Source organism: Nothoprocta perdicaria, unplaced genomic scaffold, assembly GCF_003342845.1.
Source record: "Nothoprocta perdicaria isolate Ctin4 unplaced genomic scaffold, notPer1 scaffold_171, whole genome shotgun sequence".
In the NCBI taxonomy this organism is placed as follows: domain Eukaryota; kingdom Metazoa; phylum Chordata; class Aves; order Tinamiformes; family Tinamidae; genus Nothoprocta; species Nothoprocta perdicaria.
The window spans coordinates 770,060-791,901 of record NW_020454883.1 but is presented as its reverse complement, the minus strand read 5'-3'; the positions used below and the strand labels follow the sequence as shown (position 1 = coordinate 791,901).

The following is a 21,842-nucleotide window of genomic DNA, read 5'->3' as shown; positions in this document are numbered from 1 at the left end:
TTTGCAGTTTTACACTCCCTCTGCAAGGAAAGAATTTTTAGAAGTACCACTCACTTCTTGAATATTATAAAATTTTGAAACTTCTTCCTTTCTTGCTCTTTATTCAGTTTGCAACAAAAAAAGAGAAACATGTTAAATCTCTACAGTATATGAGGTAAAACTGTCATTTGAATTGCATAAACTTATAATATGAACTGAATAAAGTTTGCCTGCTTTCTTAGGTGCTAAATATTACAAACAAGTAGGGCAAACTACTTCAAATGCACTATATGTGCATCTTGAGAGAGAAGTTTACAGGAGCCTGACAAAGGTGCTGGGAACCTCTGGAGTTTTTCCAAGACCCAGCAGAGCAAAGTCACTCGCTAGTGACCCTGCTGGGAGTGGGAGCTTGGCCTGCAGACCTCCCAATGCCCCTTTTAACTTGCCCACTCTCTGGTTCTGTAGTTCTGCTCCATATGAAAAGCTCGGCTTTACTTRCTGTAAAGCCCCATGCATAAAATTACTAGGACATCAGTGTCTGCTTCCCTTCCTAAAGTTTCTGATTAGAAAGGTAAAAAMCAATGGTACAGTCTGTTTATACTATTAGCTACATGAGCTTTGTCAGTAAAGATACTATGTCCTTTGCTATTAAGTGATCAGTAGACTAATTTAACTAGAACATTTATGTTCCTATTTCATTTGGACAATATCTGACAACAATGATATTGCTCTACTAGAAAGAAATTCCATTAATAATATTTTCTGTTCTGCAACATGATATGGACATACTACCCTATCTGGGCACTGAGTTGCTGCCTCTAAGCCATTTCATTTTAAGGTTAGATATTAAAATCAGGATGCAGTACTGTGGGCCAAGAATCAGGAACACATGAGAGGGAGAATAACGAAAAAGAAAAAATGTGAATTTAATCTCCACATTAATATCTTAACTATGACTATGAATTTTAATCAACAAACTCACAGAAAGTTATCAATCGTCTAGCCACATTCTTGTTTCTCTGACTCCACAAATATGGTTAGAGTCTGACTGAAAATTCCAACTTATTGCCGTATTTCTTTAATACATTTATGGATCTTGGTCAAAGAAAGACAAAAAAATAGAGCAGGTATATTAATAGAACGTGTCTGGCACCTCACGCAAGGTGAAAACATCTCAAAAACACCAGCCACGTGTCTATATGAGCCAAGATGCATGTACAGCAAGTCGAGCTGTTGCCAAGTTCAGGATTGCAGAGACCTATCTGATTAACACCAGAGAGTCTTTACTTGAGTGTACATCATAGCAACATCAAGCCAACCAAAGGCTTATAGTATCCCACTATATGATCATATCGTATTTCCTTCCACAGGACCTCACGAGCCACATGTGGATCACAGTTGGCTTTATTGCTGTTGAAAGGATGCACATATGGTAGGTCTTATATCAACTGGGAAATTACCTTTTTAAAGCAATTTTAACGCTGACAGATGCAACACTTAAAGGACAAACTTTTATAGCATAAAGGCATACATAAACAAATGGATTTACACAATCTTAAACAGATTGAATTTGTGAAGTATCTTCAAGAAATCTTGTGTTAAGTCTCCAAATTGCTGTTATCAGAGCACATTATAATGTCCAAAATTAAAGCCAGTAGGACTTATATGTGTCTACAAAAGCATTATAAAGACAAACGCTAAAAATCACATTAACCAAAAAAAAAAAAAAAAAAATCAATTCCTTCCAATTTTTTTGACAAACTGAAATGGAGCTTAAACAAAATTCATGAATGTCACAATGTTAATAGGCTGTGAAATAGAAGACACCACATGCTCAAACACACACATGAACACAGATTTTGGCAAGCAGGGGTAGCAATACTTTCCAGTAGGAAAGTTCTTGTACCAGGCCATGAAACTCTCCAAGTATTTATTGCATTTTAAGTAATTTACATCTATGGACTGATGTGCACTACATTTTGGACTTGATCTCACACAGCCACCACCATGGTTCCAGCAATAGTCACGACTGTCATTTCAGTGAACATCATTTCTCCATTTTTGTCCCTTAGACTTTAAATATATTTTTAAATCTAATTTTCTAAAATCAAATTAATTTGGAGTAGATAAAGGGAAAGGATTTTTCCTGTTGCTATTGGTACCTCTCACCTACTGTGTGCCAGCTCTTTCACTTCACTGCTACCTCCTTCCATCTGATAGCAAATTGAATAAATTGTACATTACACTGGATGTGGAAAATCAGAACACAAATTCCATTTGAGAAAAGTCACCTGGAGAAAGGACACATCCTGGCATAACTGCTGTCATGGGCTGATGCAGTGAACTCAAAACTGCAGCTGACCAAGCTTGTCTCTTTTTCTCTTCCTGGGCTTTTAATAAACTATAGCAGATAATACAATATACCAAGTATTTTATAATAAACCAAGCAGATAATGACAGCTTTGTAGGTAATAATACAGATGCATTTAATACCGTGTTTGACAAAGTACTGCACAGAAAACTCATTAAGACTGTGTTAAGAAAAAAAAATTAAAAAAACAAAACAAAACAAAACAAAAAAACAACACACGAACTAGTTTAGAAACAGGGATGCGGGAGATATTGTTGGTGATTCACCAGTCTGGAGGGATGCCACTTCCAGCTCTGGGGCTTGAAATAGTTACAGAACAGACACAACATGCATGTATGACCTTGAGGAAAAGAAAAAATACTAAGTTATTTCATCAGTTATTTCACAGTCTCCTGTTCTGACAAAGAAGAGAAATCTAAAGCACAAGCAGCCATTAATGGTAATCACGGATCCTTCCAGTTCTGTAAGAAACACTATCTTTCCTAATCTCGGCTTTCATGGTATAGTTGATAAAGTTAGCCCAGGAAGCTAGAACTCTTCTTAGCTCTTTTAAGATACCCTCAAAAGCCAAGACATCAGGCAGATGGATTATCYTCCTTGCTATGGAGGTTCCATACGTGACATTTGAGTACATATCAGATGGAAGGCAGCAAAGAATATAGAGACAGACTCTTGTCAGTGGTGTCCACTGAAAGGACAAGAGGTCACGGCACAGATCAAATTACAGAACTTCCATTCCAATACAGTAAAAAGCCTTTATGCTTTAAGGATGCTAAAACACTGGAGCAAGTTAAAACATTGGAGCAAGTTGTCCTGAAAGATTGTGAATTCTCCATTACTGGAGATGCTCAAAAACTAACTAGGCGAGTTTCTGAGCAACCTGCAAATGATCCTTCTCTAAGCTGGGGGACTGGACTAGACCATCTCCAGAGGTCCCCTCCTACCTCAGTTATTCTGTGCTGCTGAAATAAAATATATCTGATGGTACCAAAGATGACTGTTCACATAAAAATCCCAAAACAGCACAACCAACTGGTTTGGTTCATATTGGGTTATGTTCATATTGCATTTTAAYCATAAAAGTCTATCTCTCAGTGCAATTAAAATTTGTTCCTATCAACTTTCTAGAAAGAAAAGAAAAAAAAAATCAAAGAAACAATACCCACAATATTTTCAAAGATGTTCAAGTACACAAAACATAGCTCTTCTATAAATACTGCAACATCAGGAAAAGCCTAACTGGTTTTACTGCTAAGATCATCAAGATATGCAGTCAACTTGACCCCATGATATTGTTTTGGGCTTCTCTGTTCAGCCTTGTGAGCTCTAGGTAGCTGGATAAATAAAAATAAGCCTTGTAACATAAGCTTATTACCAAACAATTGCTTATTGGCAAACTAGTTAGTAATTAATCCTTGGCCAAAGACATTTTACCCTGTAACAAACAGCTTCTGTGCTTGCCAGTAACTACAACCAAAAGCTATACACAAATACCTTAAAGAACAGTAAATACTTTGAAGGAAATAAAAAGGGAGAAAATTAATGCGATATGAAGCTAWTGAGCACAATTTTACCAGGTCAGAATAGAAATGTGCAGCAGAATATATAGAAACAGGTAAGTAACTTCAGTCTTCAGACTGGATATGGCCATAGCTGTCAACCCAAATGTTCCATCTATCAAAGGCAAATGAACTTTCAGGATTTATAAACTGCCTTGAGCTTTGGACACCACAGAAGACATACTAAAGACCAGGGCAGAAAACAAACACCGCTATCCTCTACCAGAGCAGGCTCTGATTTTTTTTTTTTTTTTAATCAAAGGGCTTGGGCAAAATAGGTACACGCTAAGAACTCACAGATGGGCAGATCCAGCTGTAACATGACTGCCCAAAGAGAAAAGACTCAAACAGCCTAAGAATGCATGGAATTTGTTCTCAAATAGTTTATCCTTGCTTTCTTCTGAAAATACTCACAACAGACATACATATCTGAAACACAAACAGGTCAAATCCAGAAGGATAATACTGTTTCAAAGACAATTCTACAAATGAATCTCAGAGACACAATAAAGCTTCAGAAGAAATACCACAAGAAAACTCTGCTTCACCTCCTATCCTGACACCAAGATTGGAACATACTGCTAACATCATTTAATGCAATATATTGCATTGAATACTGTAGACAGAAAACCATCTACCCCCCTCTAAGCGACTTTGTTCAACACTAACAAAGTCCCTCCGTGTTACACAACATCAACCATTTTTTTCATAAGTTATTTAAACAATCAAACTTCCTGTGCCTTCGAGATTCACACAGACATTGGTTTCCCACAACGTATTGCACCAGTTCAGCTCAGGATCAGCCTGACCACAGAGTGGGGAGATCTGTAGTGTGGCTGCTCTGTTCACCATCYTCTGAGCAGGAGGTTGTACTACCCATCTAAGGTGGAATCAGATGGTAAATTTGCAAAACATGGATCTAGAAGACTAAGGTAATGACAGGAAATAATCAGCCTCTGTTTCCTCTTTCATTCTTCCCATCAAAGGACAACCATAATAAAAAGAGGAATAAGGTGTTGCTTTGGGTATCTGACTGCCTTTTGCACAAAAAATACATTTTTCCCGCATCCCAAGAGTCTATTTCCCATTAAGCAACAGTGACTTTTGATACTGATTTCAGAAAAAGGAGCAGTCTGCATATTCTTTTGATTTGATTTTGATTTGTAAATCTTCAGGTTCAGTTTAAATTTTCAGATTAATCATTTTCATGTTGCCTCCTACTACACTTGGATGTAATTTCACAAACACAGAGTATCTGTCACACAAAATTCTTGCAAACTGGAATGAGTACAAGTAAGCACAAATAAGCTTAGACACACAGACTAGGAGAGGCAAGCATACATAGGAGGAATCTGTTCAAGGGCTGGACAAAGTCTGGATATAATCTGCAGGCTATTACAGAGTATCAGATCATACAGAAGAAAGAGAAAAAAAAAAAGCTATCCTAAACACAGGTGACTGAAATTCAATTTTTGAGAGTGAGAACAAAAGGGTTTAATTGCATTATGTTCCTTTGGTTTTTATTTTTTTAAATCTCATTGCTCAGATTTTGCTCTCTATCTGCTCATCTACTAGTAGAATGGTCCTGGTAATTATCTTATGCACATCCAAGGTAAAGTTACCCTAAAAGAGATTTATTTCATCTATTTAGCCTTCTTGGGTAAAGATTTCAGATGAACTCCACTTTCCTACCACAGCTTTAGATATTACGTTTCAAGGTAAGACATGCTCATAAAAAAAACGTAACAGAAAATAACCTTCTGAAAGAGCCACCATGGTAGTAAATATCCCACCAAGGTCACTGATGGGAAAATGGAAAGGTTCTAGGGAACAGTGAGAAGTCTCACCAATTCTTCACAGAWAGCAGTGTACTTTAAAAGTAAAAAGTAAACGTGTACTTTAAAAAATATTCAAGTCGCTGCCAGGTGTAGGAGCTTGGGCCTTGTTCTTTCTCCAGTGCTTCAGTTCTGCCAAAATAAGTGGGACTGTGCAATGAGCCAGATCAGAAAACTGACTGCTGGCATTTCTTTCTTTGTCAAGTTATTTATAACCTGGATGACCAGAGCCTTACAAAACATTTCTCCTTGAACAACTGAAGTGAATAGCAAAATAGCGCAGGTGGAAGAAGCATCTTGCACTGAGAAGGCAAGAGCTTCACTCCTGAAGCCAGCAAATCACAAACCTATACTCTAGAAGACAGGTGACAATAAAAAACCTCTCAACTGTGAACTGTGCTAGGCTGCCTTGTATTTATTTGCTGTTGGATCAATGAGCAGAGGTCCAATGCTACTTCTACTAACTCCAGCAAGAACAGGAATCACCTCCACGCACTGGCGGTTCAAGCTTAAAGCCACTGTCATCACCAAACTCCAAAAGGAATGAGGCACAGCACAGCTCTCAGTTCGTGTTAGTTCATATCTAGGAATACTGAGGAATTAATACAGTACAGGAAATACATCCCTGCTAGCCTAACTTCTAATGTTTGACTATTGTTTTAAAAACTTGTTAGCTGATCATAATGTCTGACGGTTTCCACAGGCAGCACATTGCCTACGACCTATACAAAAGGGATTTTTTTCTGAGTCAGAAAAGTGAGAGTAGCCACAGCAAAGAATCGGATGGCCTGAAGAAATCTTTCACTTCAACCTAAGTATGCCTGGTAGCACTCATCAAAAAATGCATAAAGCATAGACATATTCTGAARTATATAAACAAAATTGGAAAATCAGTATTATAATTTTTAATTAATTATGTTTAGGCCTAACTTTGCTAAGTATACCACCATAAACTGGCACATTATATCACAAAAAATGGCAAGCTTTGAGAATTTAGAAAACATTTTTTTTCTGCTATAGCCTATTCTTTTTCTTCATTCTTTCCAGAAGTTGGGAAACAGTGCATAGAAACTGTGAATATACACAAGATTTAGGAAGAAAACTAATCAGCCAGTGTTCAGAAACTAGCAGATCAAGTAGATAACTTTTAAGGGCAATATCAAAGCAACATTACCTGGCTTTCTGGCTTTAATAGCAAACAATCTGACAAGGTAAGGAACAAAAATAAAATGGTGTTATTTCGATATTTTTATTATGTAGCTCAAAAACACTTTCTTTTCTTTTTTCTYTTTTTTGCAATTTCAAATTTCAATATGATGATCTATGAAGTGAAGAATACTCTTCTTCAAGGCAGCCATGATACTCCCTTCAAATTAATACTGCAAATGACTACRTTGCCCTTGCTACAGATTTCTCTATAGTTCCTACATCCTTTCCTGAGAAGTAAAATGTAAGTGGGAAAAAGGAAACAACTGTGATCAGATTGAAGAGATCCCAGTGCTCAGGAAAATCATTTCTCTCTGCTTTTGGAAACAGCTGCCTCTACAGATCAGAGAGTAGCCCRAGAGCTTTCACCCTGCAGCAGGGAAGATCCTACCATTTCTCGGTGCACTCTAATCCCAATTCTCTCCCCTGCATTCCCCTGGCAAGGGGCGCTTTGCACTCCCTAGACAGCAAAGTCAAATCACCATGGGTGCATTTCTATGATCACTTCTGTGATTTTTCTATGGTCATTTCTATGATTTTTCTAACCATCATGGATGCATTTCTTCAGCGCAAACTTGTTGATAAGCTCATAATTTACAAAGAAGGACAGATGTGGAAGCGAGGGTTTCTTTGCCGTTGCCCTTTTGTTTAAAAAGTACCACTAATAATTAATTATTATTAAACATAATAGGTTTGAGTATCACAGTTCTCTCCCCTGCTCTGTTCATAATTCTATCAGATGTTAAGGGAACTGAAGCTTGGAGGAGTCACAGATGAATTAGCATCTACAAATACATATCTTGAATGAAGCCCAGTTCCGCCAAATTTCAGTTCAGCAATACGTTATTGCTCTGACAGGTTAGGCCACTGCTGCCAAGCCACAACATGATGAACTGGCCAGATTTCTGCTGGGGCACATGTAATCAGTCAACACAGCAACTTCAGTGTGGAGGTGGATCTAATTCAGTAAGTCGTCTTTTTTCCACCTTTGTTCCACTCCCTGCCCTTCTTCCGCCTCACATCACCCCATTCCCTCTTTTTTCAGGACTTCCACTGCAGTTCTTGCCCTCGCTCAGTCGTGTCCTTTTCTTTTCCTTCTTTCTTACCATACTGATCAAACGCCCATCGCTTACAGTCTTCTCCAAAGTTGATCAAATTTTTTACGGTACCTAAAAGCTTGCGGAGGGTCAAAGGTCACTGTTTATAAGTGGGTTGATCTTGACAAGAACCTGTCAAATCCTTTTAACAGAAATCAAGACTCTGACAAGAAGTAACCTTTCTAGGACCTTTCAGGTTACAGGTTTCTTTCGGGGCCTTATTCTGCACACCTGCATTCACTAGACTTTCACAATGAAACATACTGCCATTGACATGTCAATAAAATYTTGCTTACATAACCACAAATGAACCTTCCCAGAAGGCTGGGTTTTGTTATTTTTTATTTCATCTTTCACTTCCTTGTCTTGCATACAAAAACAATACCCAAGATAAGGAGCAATGTTTCTGCAAGCATCTTCCTAACCCAAAATCTACAGCCACAATTTCTTTTTCTCCTCCTTTACTTTACAGCAATCTTTGGATATTACAAACAGAAGATACACTAACTCTGCATTTATTTTTTGTTTAAAGGATAGGGCTTTTCTTTCCCCAGCCTTTCATCTGTAATGAAACTATAATGAAACTAAGGGTTAGCCAGCAAGTCCTTCTTTTCATTTTTAGTGTTATTGTGTAAAGACTTCTGATTGATTCATCCCTTCTGACTCAAATAATCAATGCAACAGAGGTTATCTTTTGAAGAACAGAACAAACTATTACCTTAAAAGATTGTTGCTCTCTGTATCTGTAAGAATACTTACTACATCTAACTACACTGATCAAAAAAAAAAAAAAAGACAGAAAGCAACAACAAGCCTGCGCCCTTTTTGCTAACTACAACAGATGATCATTAGAAGAAGTTTTATGATGGTTTTGGTCTCAGCATATAAAAATATATATGTATACACATATATAAATATATATACACCTGTGACTGAACAATGTAGTTTAAGACTATCCTTGAATACCACAAAAAATTCCACTTGTGGTGGTCAAAAGCTGTTCTCCCATCTCTTTTACAATTAAGAAAGAACTAAAAATGCAGATCTACTGCTTCTTTTTTCCCTGAAAAAAATAATCACTGAAGACATCAAGTCCAAGAATACTGCGAATCTCTTGTCTTTACTACCCCTTGAGCAGATAGCTCTTTCTAGTCAAGAGGGGAAAAAAAAAAAAAAAAAACCAAAAAAGAAGGAACCAAGCAACTAACCAAAAGAAATAAAAATGTATTTCAAAATTAATGTGTTGGTAGAAGTTTTTATAGTTGTGTCCTATACTTCAGGGCAGACATTTTTATTATGCAGATACTAGTAATAAACTCAGCTGTCTACTGATGGTCAGGATTAAGCAGAAAAGAAATGCGGAAACTCACCCTGGGTATGCACCCCGAGGTTTGAGGAGGGCTACAGGCCTGGACTTGCCACCTTTTCCTTTATTGCCACATTCTCCCTAAGCTACCTATCATTCAGCAGTAGATCAGGTCAGCAAGATAGATAGCTTAAAATGCTATTGAAAATTAATGATAAGAGATTCCTGAAGGAAGAATACGTGTTAAAAGTAATGATGAATGATATGGTGGACATATGCATTTTTATAAGAAAACTATGACAACCCTTACTCAGGTTGCGCAAACATCCCTTGGCATTTYCAAGCTATTTATCTGGCAGACAGTATCAAACCTCTAGGTTCATGCATCCAGTTAATGCATACCCACTCGTTCTCAATTAAATGCTGGTCAATCCTAAACTACTTCCTTAGCTCCTTCCAAACTAAGAGTCCATAATAACTAAGTTATTATGAAATAACTTGTGATCATAAAAAAAAGAGACCCTTAAGAACATTTAGAGGCAGTAACACTATGGAATACAAAAATATTTTAAATTGTGACATAAACAATTCAAAGCACAGCTGAGGACTGATGTCCTGTCAGTTTTTTAGTCTGGAAAAGCTTCTTCTAAGGCCCATTTCTTTATGTGCTTTGAGCTTCCAAATTAACTAACTTAGCAYTGAAATAGTAAAAAGGGCTCTAACATTTTTCATGCAGCTATATCACTTCCATTATTTCGAAGTCCGGAGATACAATTTCCATAATTCACAGAAAAAGTCTTCCAATAAATCTTCTCAAATAGTTTAATTTTTAGTGTAATGGAAGCCTGACAAGGCAGAGACAACTGATTAAGAAAAGACACAAAAGAGTTCTTCTCTATTGTATGCATTTCTAAAATGGCTATTTTTCATAGATGATAATTTCACAGACTTTTATCAAAGATCAAACCATTCAAATACAACTGCCCTTTTTGCAGAAGACTATAAGATCCAGTTGAAACTAAGTCTGTTTTTCATTTGGATGCTGCTGTCCAAACTTAGATTTCTGAATTGTTCTGCCAGGATTTCGGCCTTCCAGAAGACAGCCTCCTAAGTCCTCTACCCATATCTAARGATACCTTGTTGGGCAAGCTTAGGACAAATGAGCTGAGAACGAAGCCTCATTTCACCATCACTGGTTTAGAACACGGAGGTAAYAAGGAGAGCGAGAACAGGCATAAATATGGCAGAGGATTGGTACCCATCCTCTAGATTGGCATGAGGTTTATAATTCCTTTCCTTACTTAAAATATATATACATATATACATTTAAAAAGGGGGAGAACTTCACTTGATATCAGTGCTATTTCTGATGTTCCACCAGAATCATTTTAAGTAGCCTTCCAACAAACCAGCACAATTTCATTGTCTATGTAAAAATCACCTAGCGATAGCTGTTCCCTTCTTCCCCATCCCAGTGACTTACTGCTGTACTGCTCCCTGAGGAATTTCAATCAGTGAAAGTTTTGCAGCTTCCAAACAGAACAGAGCTACCACACCAACAGGCACTTCTTGAAGAACTGAAGCATTTTACAATGTCATAATTGCCAAGGAACTAAAAGTACTTTAGAGAATTAATTCACCAAGTCCTATGCAGACTGTCATCAGCCACCACAGGATTGAGTTTCGAAACAGTAAAGCGAACCTTTAACCTGTAATTAACACGAAGGCATGAGCTTAAGAGGCTGGAGATTTCTAGAATAAGGGCTACAGCTRTCACAAAAATAGCTTGACAGAGGAGAGGCACATTTTAGATATCATTGCATAAGGTAGCTCGAGTATGAAAGGCTGCAAGGCAAGCTTGTATCGCTTGGAAAGCAAGACGAGTCGGCCTRCAGATCATGACAGTCTTTCAGACCTGTGTTTCCACATTCTGAGATGTTACTGCCATACACAGATTTCATATGTACATCGTCTTTGATTATAGGCTGATTCTGAAGAGACCTGATTTCATCATGAGTGGATGATGATAAAGGTTGTGCTTTGTAGCTGGTTGCAAGACTGTTCTTAGACACATAAATCTATTTATCACCTATCCCATCTCTTGTGTCTAGCGAAGGGATGCTACCCATTGCTAAACACACACGGAGATAACGCGTGTGACAACACACTGCTCTGGCAATGAACCTCCTGGAGGGTGAGCCTAGTTCAGCCACGCTCCTGTCGAGAAGCAAATACCTCTTCAGGGCCAGGCCCTCAGTGAGCCCCTTTATCACAAAGGCACTTGCGAGAGACAAGAAATGAGGGGTACCCAAGGTCGCCTCAAAGCACACGGGACCGTGGCGAGCAGCCCTCGGCTCGGCACAGGACAGCCGTAGGGGCCAGGATCCGATTACATGGCCCAGCCCGGGGACATGCCAGCCGCTTGCCCTGGCACGGCGTCCCGCAGCCACCCCGCGGCCCTTGGACCCTGCTGCTGTCTCCCTGCCCGGAGCGAGGAGAGGCACCAAGTCCCGCCACAGGCAAGGACAGGGGAGGTCGGTCACGCACGCGTGCCCCAGGCCTGCTCCCCGCCAAGGGGCACGGCTGGAGGAGCGGTGGAGGCCGAGCTCCCGGGGCCGGCGGTGGCCTCCACGCGGGGTGCTGGGTTGTGCCCACTCGCCTCGCTCCGTGCAGCGACAGCTCCCAGCGCCCGCCAGGCGCCACACCACCGGCGGTGAGAAGCGGCTCTTGCTATTATTATAATTAGTACCAATTTAGCCTCCGCGCTGCACCACAGCCCCAAGCGGCTGTCCCGAAGGGACCACGCTAGCGGTACCCGCGGGGAACGCCCAGCGCCCGGCCAACCCCCGATACCCCCGGGCAGCCTGCGCGGGCCGCAGGGGCGGCGGCGGCGCTCACCTGCAGCGGGAAGGTGGCCGCCTTGTTGCCCACGTAGCCGCGCACGACGTGGCTCTGGATGGAGAGCACCCGGCACTCGCGCTCCGGCTCCATGGCGGCCGCTGCGGCGGCGGCTGCTCCCGCGCCGCCCGCCCGCCCGGGACGAGGCTGCTGGCGGCGGCGCCTCTGCGCGGCGCGGCAAGCAGAAGGAGGCGACGGGGGCGGCCGTTGGGCGGCCGTTGGGCGGCCGTTGGGCGCCGTCACGCGCTCGCTCTCGCCGCCGGTCACGCCGCGCGGGCGGCGGGCGCGCAGGGAGGCGGGGAGCGGGGCCGGGCGCGCGCCCCCCCGCGGGCCCCGCTGGAGTCAGGCGATCGGCGCGGGCACCTAAACGCCGCGCGCTGCTGACATCAGCGGCCCGCGGCCGTTAACGGCCGCAACGGCCGACCTGCCGCGATCGCCCTTGCCGGCTGAGGGGACGGCAGCTGCCGAGCCCCGCGGCTGCCGGGGACGGTGAGGCGCGCTCGCTGCGCCGCCCTCAGCCGCCTCGCAGCACGCCGTGCCTGAACACCCACTGCTGGCAGCTGCCTTTTCCTTTTTTTTTTTTTTTTCCTTTTTTTTTCCTTTTCCAAAGCAGTAGAGTGTGACTCACTGGCACCTATGGAGTTACTGCCTGCAGGGTGTCTCCTCCTGCAGCGCAGGTGCCCCGTGGTGCTGCCGGCACCATCGCCATGTTGTTCACCTTGCACGCACTGCCACTCGCTGCCTCTCACCCACCTGCCAGGCCTTGCACCTCCTCCTGCACCCGCTGCCCTCCGCCGGGGAGTCCCGCACCCGCCCGCCCCACAGCCTCACATCTCACAGCAGCCGTGTGTGTCCCTCTCCTGTCCCCACAGAGCACTGCCGTGCCCCACRTGTGCCGCCAGCACCTCGGAGTGTGCCAAAATGCCAGCCTTCAGCCCCCTCATGTTACCTGCTAACTCCCTGTTAGTGCCACGGGACTRACATGGGCTATGGACACTTCTCCACACCCCCATCTGCCCTCCAGCACTTCACTGCCCAGATATCCAGCACAGGCTGCGGAGCCGCTGGCACCGCGGGCATCCACACAGGATCCGTGGAGGCTCTGACAGAACACAGCACTCCCGGGGAGCCTTCAAAGCAGGCGCAGTTATGTAGTATTGACATAAACACCCTCCAGAGCRCTGACAAAGAGTAAAGGAAGATGTTTTTGCTGGCAAATGCTACAATACATCGAGACAGGACTTCATAACACGGCTTCCTCTGGCCATTTGTCATTATTGACCAGCACGGGTCAGTCAAAGATTGTTTCTCAGCAAGAAATGATGCCTGAAGCCTCTGGTCCTTCTTAGCGTATAGCTTTAAATTGACAGTTTAAATAACCTGATTGTTTTTCAGTAATATGAAAGAATATTTTCCTCCTCATAAATACTCTGTTGGAAAATGAGAGAGCAAAATGTTCTCTTTTTTCATGTGGTCACTCCAGTCGTACAACTTAGAACTTGCTTCAGGTTGGCCTCATGAGCAATAGTTTCTAGTTTATAATTCCTTAGTGTTTGACAACACAATGCAAAATAATCTGTACAAAATCTATCATCTGGTTAATATTTTTCTTTTACTTCTTTGCCCAGGCTACCCATACCTTAGGAGGAATTAGCTGTTAGATGAATGTCTGAAATATTGATCMATCTTAGAGGGGTTGCATATACCACAGGGAAAAAGAAGTGCAGTATTGCTAACACTTCAGGGTCTTACACCATAACCTAGACTCCAGTAGGATGAAGCCTGCTCGAGCTCCTGGCCCTGTCACTGACTCTGCTTCTGGGTTTGAAGAACTTGTTCAGCAGGTGTCATTTCTTGCTTCCAAGATACAGGTACAGCAAGTGTCCATCACTGCTTCCATGCATGTTCCTTGTTCCTCTTTTAAAGGTCCTACCTTCCCTAAATGCTTCTCACATCTCCCTCAGTTGTCTTCTCCAAGCCTGTGACCCCAGCAGCAAGCACTCGGCCCTGTGCGTGACCTRGGGCAGTACACAGGACAACGGACCAAGGAGACACACCTCTTTTCCTGCCCTCTGGATTTGCTCCTGGGCACACAGGACAAACATCTTCACAGGCCGTTTGTTGCCCAAGTTGCTTCCTTCCTACGTCTGTGCTGCTTCCCGTTGGATTTCCAGCTCCTGATGCATGAAGAAATTGTGAAATTCCTATGAGTAACAAGCTTAACAGGAGTCAGCAATGTCCCTGTATTGCAGCAGAGGTGAGGACCTTTGGGACTTCACAAGCAAAAATACAGTGTGCAAGACATACGAGGCAATCCCTCCAGCACACTCAGCACTGCTGGGGCTTCTGAGGGAGTATTGGCAAGCTTGGGGAGCTGCATTTCATGATAAGACCGATTCAAGGGGCCATAAGAATGATCCAAGGCTCCAGACATACAGCTTAGGAGGAAATGGTTTCTTCAATGAAAGCAAAACCTGGCTAGCAGCCTACAGATACATAAGACAGGTACAAAGAGAAGGGGAACATGTCTGTAATGGAGGAACAAGATGGCTGAGTTTCCATCTTTGGCTCCTTTGTTCTTAAACAACTAGCGGAACAAACGTCTTTTATGCATATAGAGGACATATTTAATTGGGGTTGGAAGAGGAGGGCAGACTCCCTGTATCTCTGCAGGTCTCTTGCAACTACCATCTCAAGTCTCCTGCCTTCCTGACTTGCTATACAAGTCCAGCAAAAAAAGACACCGACCTGCTGGGAACACGGAGCACTCAGGCTTGATAGAGATGCACAGRGAGGGCGTCTTCATCGCTACAGATTTTGTCACTTGTCTCAGGATTCTTCAAATCATCACATGCTTCCACAGGAGATAAAGGTCAAGTTTTCTTAAAAGTCATATCGATAGCCTGTCCTTGCCYAAACAAGTCTTGTAAGCAGCTGAATTGACCAGCACAAACTGTAATTCTGCCTTCCCCAATCAGGAGATCGTCTGTCTTTATGACAGTTTTTTTTCTAGCTAGTTTGATGCTTGCTAAGATACATTGCAAAATGCCACACAATTTGTGACTGTAACAGCAACGACAACAATAAAAAAGTATTTGCAGCATTTGACTTATGAGGTGATGGTTATTCTTGTTTTGGATCAAATTTTCACTTGACCTGTATTAAAATTATTAGCTTTGTTACGATTTGTCTGTAATGGTGGAGAATTTTCTTAGGAAAAGAAAGTAGATCATTGAACCTGCATCTTACTATTTAACATGTTTGACGTGRAGGAATCAGGATGGCTATTTGAAAATTTCTGCTGGGGCTGCTGGCTTCAATAGAAAAAAAAAAGAGCACCAATTGTTGCTATTTCTCAGCAACCTGGAATAAAACAAAACAGGCAGCTAGYAGGGTTGGGCTGCCATTAGCTTCAGTAAAACACAGCCTGCAGGAAGAGGGCTGGGCTTAAAGCCCCGTTGACTGCACTAGTGATTATAACACTCATCTGGCATACAGTCTATGATGGATTACAGTCAGAGATGCTTCCATTTCCTTCAAAGATGAGAGAACCAGTCCCCAAAATAGGCAGTAAATAATGAAAATGGCCTAATATTCTGTTCCACATCCAGTCAAGGGAACTGCTGAGTGCTCCTTTCTCTGGCAACTTTCAASTTTTGTTTGCAGGATGAAGACCCAGACCCTCCTTCCCATGTCCCAGAGTAACCTGGCTTTGTAGCCATATTAACAAGAAAGAGCACATTAAATATTAAGAGATCATAATCAAAAGACTCTCAATGGTCTATCCACCCCCTTCCAGCTCTGGTTCAAATCTGCTCTATACCACTGACTTGTAGAAGGTCCATATTTTATTCTGAACACTTTGGGGAAAAAAAAAGGCTTTTCCAATGGGGCCCGAGGGAGACCACTCAGTGTATCATCAGCCTCCAAATGTCAGACCCAGTCTTGCAATCCARCTATTTTACTGGAGCAAAGGGAACAGCTGCTATGAATAAGGCGCGGAGAGCGGCTGTCGCGGTGACAGATGGGCGAGGATGACAAATTCCCTTGCAGACACTCTCCCCAGCCCAAGTGGAGCACAGCTCCGTGCTGGACGCAGTGGGATTCTTGAGCCCCAGCCTCACCTCCCTCACACCTAGAGTCCTCCTCAACATTTTGCTGCCAAGTTTGAGGCTGCAACACCCCTTACACCGCTACCCTTCCCAGCAATGGCACGCAAATATTTTGTGGGTGTCCTTGTCTATGCACCCTTGTTCCCRTGACCATTTAACAGCATCAGCAAATATCAAAACTGTAACAGAAATAGTRGATGTTAATGAAAAGGGAGCAGAAAGCCTTGGGCTGGCACCAATCTGCACGCTCCTGCTCCCGGGTGCTTCGTATCAGCCTGCAGTCTGCTCCCCAGCACTCACGCTTACGCATTCGCGTTACAGCCCTGCTCTGCTCATCATCTACCACCAAACGTGGGGAAAAGGGAACTCAGTGGTGGGAGTTAAACCTCAGTTGCTGCTTTTCTTTGGTCCTTGTGCAGTAATCCGCCACGGCTGAAGAGGCAGCGGGGCTCTGCTGCCAACCACCAGGACATGTCCAGCACCAGGGCAGGACGCTGCTCGCGCAGGCAAAGCACAGCGGGACGGGAGCGGCAACACAGTGCCATGCAGCAGGTCAGCACCACGGCAGCACGAGGGACACGTGTGTAAATACATGAATTTGTGGAATTTGCAGGCACTTCAGCATCTAGCATCTGTTATTTAACCTTGTGAATTGCCTGACGCGAGCTCCGAGCCGCAGCGGGTGCACGGCCTGCACGAGGCCCCCAGCAGCACGAGGCTCGTGGGGCTCTGCACCCGCCGTCCCCGCCGGCCTCTCGCGCCCCGAGTCACTTGCTGCAGCCCCCCGGCTCAGGGCCATGAGCTCGGCCAAGTGGCCTCTGCGTGTGGCGGATCCCGGCGGGAATGTGCGCGTGGAGCCGCGGAGCGGCGCTCCGGTTCGGGCTGCGGGCGCTGCGTGGGAAGCGCGCTAAGACCGCGGCTATTTTTAATCCCATTACCTGCGTAAGGGGAATTTCAGTTTGTTCTTTTACTCCAGCAATAACAAAAAGGCATTCTACTTTAAACTCTGAGTTTAAAAAACTACTTAGTTTGTTCGCAGTTACTGTAATTCCGCTCATTAGCAGAGTATCATTTCACTAATTAGCAAGATTAGTCTTAATAGAGGACAGATATCAGAAATCAAGAGATGTTACTTTTCCTTCCCAGGCTTGAAACTCCTCTCTAACTTGCTCCTGCTTCTCCCTGTGTTACAAAGGGTCAGTTCTTCCCTGTATTGTAGCTTTGTCCATCATGACTGGCAGCGAATGCCAACCTAYTCAGCCCTGAAGGTCTCCTGTGGTCTTCCTGCCTTGCACAAAAACACACTGGCAGGACGTTAGGACTAGGATTTCCTATCAAACTTTTAACAGAAGCTATCAGTAATTTCCGATTGAGTCCGGACTTGCTAGAAGCACTGACTAGTAAAGGCATTGTTGGCCTATCTCCTATGGGCATCTGTCAAAAAACACACATTAAAAAAAATAAAAATTAAAAAAATTAAAAACTACCTTTTTCTCAGAATTGAAATTCATGCAAATAGCCAAAGTTGCAAAAAAGCAGTGGCAATTCATCTTTAACTTCCATTCTTGTAACATGAACAACTATTTTTTCCCTGAAATTTCAGATAACAGTGCTTAAGATCCTCCCAGCAAACAACATCTCAACAGGTAGCCAAGCTGCGGCGCTAGCAAAGATATAAAGCGAGAATCCAGGCACCACAGGCCACCAGCATGAACACAGGCAAACACTGGCAGTGCACGGGTGTGCCAGCCGCAGGGCCCGGACTTGGGCTTCGGAGAAGGGAGGGCTGGAAAACAGAACACTGTTTTGAACTTAACTTTAGTCCCTTGCCCAAATGAGGRAGGGCAGGATGCTCCCCGCAGGGTAATTTCCTGGGAGGATCTTTCATCTTCCTAGATTTAGTATCCCGGGATGGAAGGAGAAAGAACTTTCAAAAAAAGGCCAGCACCACAGTGAGGAACATCCAGCMGATGTCCCGAATTTTTCAGCAGGATAACCACCTCCATAACTGCACGAGATAACCCAACATCTGTGTGCGGTTCTGGGCTCCCCAGTGTTGCTTCTAGAGAGGGYCCAGCAGAGGGCAACAAAGATGATTAAGGGACTGGAGCAGCTCTCATATGAGGAAAGACTGAGYAAGATGGGCCTATTTAGCTTGGAGAAGAGAAGGCTGAGAGGGGACCTGATCAACATGATCATGAAGGGGGAATGCAGGGAGGAAGGGGCCAAGCTCTTCTCAGGGGGTGGCCAGTGACAGGACAAGGGGCAATGGGTGCAAACTGCAACACGGGAAATTCCATCTCCATGCGAGGAGGAACTTCTTCACTGTGAGGGTGMCAGAGCCCTGGCACAGGCTGCCCAGGAAGGTTGTGGAGTCTTCTTCTCTGGAGATCTTCCAAACCCACCTGGATGCCGCCCTGTGCCCCGTGCTCTGGGTGTCCCTGCTGGAGCAGGGGGACAAGATGGACTAGATGATCTCTAGAGGTCCCTTCCAACCTTAACCAACCTTCTGTGATTCTGTGACACAGAAGTGATGCAGAGGCTCCCTGAGAYGATCGGGAGAGGAGCGGGTGCTGCTTTCTGCTCCTGGTGCCCAYGTCAGCCGCAGGCTGCACCGCCATCCCGGGCATCCTAATACCACTGGCCTCGGCTGCCTAGGCCCGGTCGGCAACCTTGTACCATTGGCAAGCCCTATACGAGCCCTTGGGCGGATACACATTCCCGTGCCCAGGATTTGATGGCTTTCCTTTGAATCTTTACTCTCTTCACTTGTATTAAGAATCCTTCTGAGGCCTCAGCGTCCCTCCGCTGAGCTCTGAAGCACATGAGGGACACGCGACCTGCTGCCCCTGCGCAAGCGACTGCGCCAGGGTCCAGGCCAGTTTTACAGGAGAGAGAAGCAAGTACCAGTTTCTTAGTCTCTTGCCTTACGGGATTCTTGAGTGGGTCCCAAAGCAGGACAGATAGGGAGCTTTCCACATCTCTCCCTACAGACAGTTTATCTGGAATCAGCACAGGCCTCATCTGTGAATCCCCTTCTTCCTCCCACAGGGATTAATGACAGAAAGGCCTTATTGGAAAGGCCTTCTTATTGGCCTTAGAAGTCTTGTGTTTTTTAGCATTAAGAAAATCTTGAAAACTATTTTCAATCCTTTCCCCTTCCACTTTAATTCCTTTTTTGTTGCTGACCTTGCACGCAAACTTGTGCTGAGTGTGACCTTCGCTCTGCCCTTCACCCTGTCAGCAGCCTCTGCAGGTCAGACCAAGGACCAAACAACTGGCTGCAACTCTCCCCAAGCACCCACGGCTTCACTTCCATCAGGGAAGTCCAACACAGGAAAAAGAAGCGCCCACAGGGAAGAGCCCAGCCTAAGGGCTGTATGATTACACTGTGTGCATGCTTCGCGTGCGTCAAGTGCTCTGAAAAGTTCATGCTGAAGCCCCTGGAGATTGTTTTATTACAGCGCTGAAGTTGGCTGCTCTCTGTCGATGTTGCTGCCAAAATGCTGTGAAATTCCAAAAATGAAAACGCCTCTGGTGTGGGAAAGACTTTCCTGAACAACCGCTTTGGCATTCCTGCCGTTTTCTCTGCCACAAGGGCTGCCTCCCAGGAGCGAAGCATGACCACCTCTACAGAACAAGGAGAGCTGCATCCTTGCTGAGAAGTGCATTCCTCCAAAGCAATCCATCTTCCAAAGTAAAATTCATGTCAATGGGGCTGGGTTGGGAAGTTTTTTAAACTTTCAAAATAAGGTTTCTTTAAGAAGCAGGGATTTTTCCTCTCCAGTGCCTAGCAGAAAGTGACAACAAAATAGTTATATTAAACACAGCACAAAATGTTCTTAAAATATTTTTGCCGCCTCCTCTTGGATTTTGCTTACAACAAAAGTAGAACATGCAACAAGTTGTGACATTTTTGCAGATTAAATAAATTATTTTTTAGCCTGGCCTATGTTTTTATTCATGCAGAATGCTCGAGTTTGAGCCCTATAGTAGAGAATATGCATCTCCAAAGACTTTCTGTTTCATAGATATGAGGGAAAATATTCATCCAGCTCCTGAAAGATGCCAATCTCTTCCCTCAAAAGCAATTTTTCACTCAATATAAATTCCCATTAAGGTTGCTCTGATCTGGAAAGAAACTGTTACAGATGCTGCCTGCAGCAGAGTGATCAAAAATGCTTAAAACATTTTACAGGCACCAGAATTATGTTAACAAACGTGATGACCTCAGTTGTAGTCTTAAACCGAAGTAACAAAATCCCAGAATCACAGAGTGGTTGAGGTTGGAAGGGACCTCTGGAGATCTTCTGGACCAACCCCCTGCTCCAGCAGGGACACCCAGAGCACGGGGCACAGGGCGGCATCCAGGCGGGTTTGGAAGATCTCCGGAGAAGGAGACTCCACAGCCTCCCTGGGCAGCCTGTGCCAGGGCTCTGTAATCCATGGGTTTTCTTTCTGTTTTCCTTCCTTTTATTTTAAGACATTTTGCCACAGGGAAGACAGTACTTACAGTTCAGCTTCTTTCTGTGAGGTACTATGTTGCTCTTGACAAAGTATTCAGTCCCTTGGGCTGGAGCAGTGGGCAGAAACGCAAGCCAAGGAGGCGCCGTCGTGCATGTCGGCGTGAGGCCGCACGACTCCAGCCTCCGTGGAGGCTCCGGCCCCGGTGCGAGGCCTGCAGGGTTCATTGTGGATGTGCATGCGTTGCACGGAGCCGTGTCGATCGTACGAGGTACGAGCCGCACGGCGCCCGACATCCTCCCGGGCTGCCCACAAGGGCCCTTGCGCTGGGTAGGCCGTACCTTGGGCCGTGGCCAAGAGTTGCACCTGACGCTGTGCGAAAGACTAAGAGTGTAGGAGGCTACTTCTGTCACTAGGGTCTTCACCACCACCAAAAGATGGTGCCCCCTGAAACTGAGGTATCCCTGAACAAGCCTTAGTCTAGCGACTGGACTACCTTTACAGGATCTTACCTTTCTGACAGAAATCTCTTTAAATGCCACCTGAGGGATTCACATTTAAGCTTTGCCAGCGCCTTCGCTGTGGACAGGTCACTATTTTTTGCCTGAAAAAAAGTTTTCCCACATTAGTGCAAGTTCTGTGTCTGTGAGACAAAGAACAGGGTTCATTTTCCGTGATTCCTCATGCCAGGGGGCACACAGGGAGCTGCGGGGAGCAGCCGTCTCCCACAGGCTCCGGAACGGCCTTTCCTGCCGCGGCACCTCCGCGTGCCGGGTTAACCACAGAGGCACGAGGGCCCCCGAGCTGCCCCTCGGCTCTCACGTGGCCTCTCCGCTGCCGCTGGCCCCTCGGGCTCCTGTTTCAGAGGGCAGGAGCTCCGGGTGCGTGAACAAGCGCATCCCGCCGCATGGTCTGGGTTAGCCGTTTGGGTTAATTACCTAACAGATCAATAGCAATAAAAGCGCAGCAAGAGCACGCGAGAACAACGCTCTTCGGACTTTCAAGGGTGTCCCGG

The 21,842-nt window shown here is 44.5% G+C and overlaps 1 protein-coding gene across 1 annotated transcript in view; it reads right to left on the bottom strand.

The window, feature by feature from the left end:
• Positions 1-12,372, bottom strand: part of PDXK (pyridoxal kinase) — a 37,685-nt gene extending 25,313 nt beyond the window's left edge. Inside the window, exon 1 of the mRNA XM_026036177.1 lies at positions 12,252-12,372. Within this exon, the coding sequence (XP_025891962.1) occupies positions 12,252-12,344 (93 nt within the window). The 5' untranslated portion in view covers positions 12,345-12,372. The remainder of the gene's footprint in view (positions 1-12,251) is intronic.
• Positions 12,373-21,842: the final 9,470 nt, after the last annotated feature.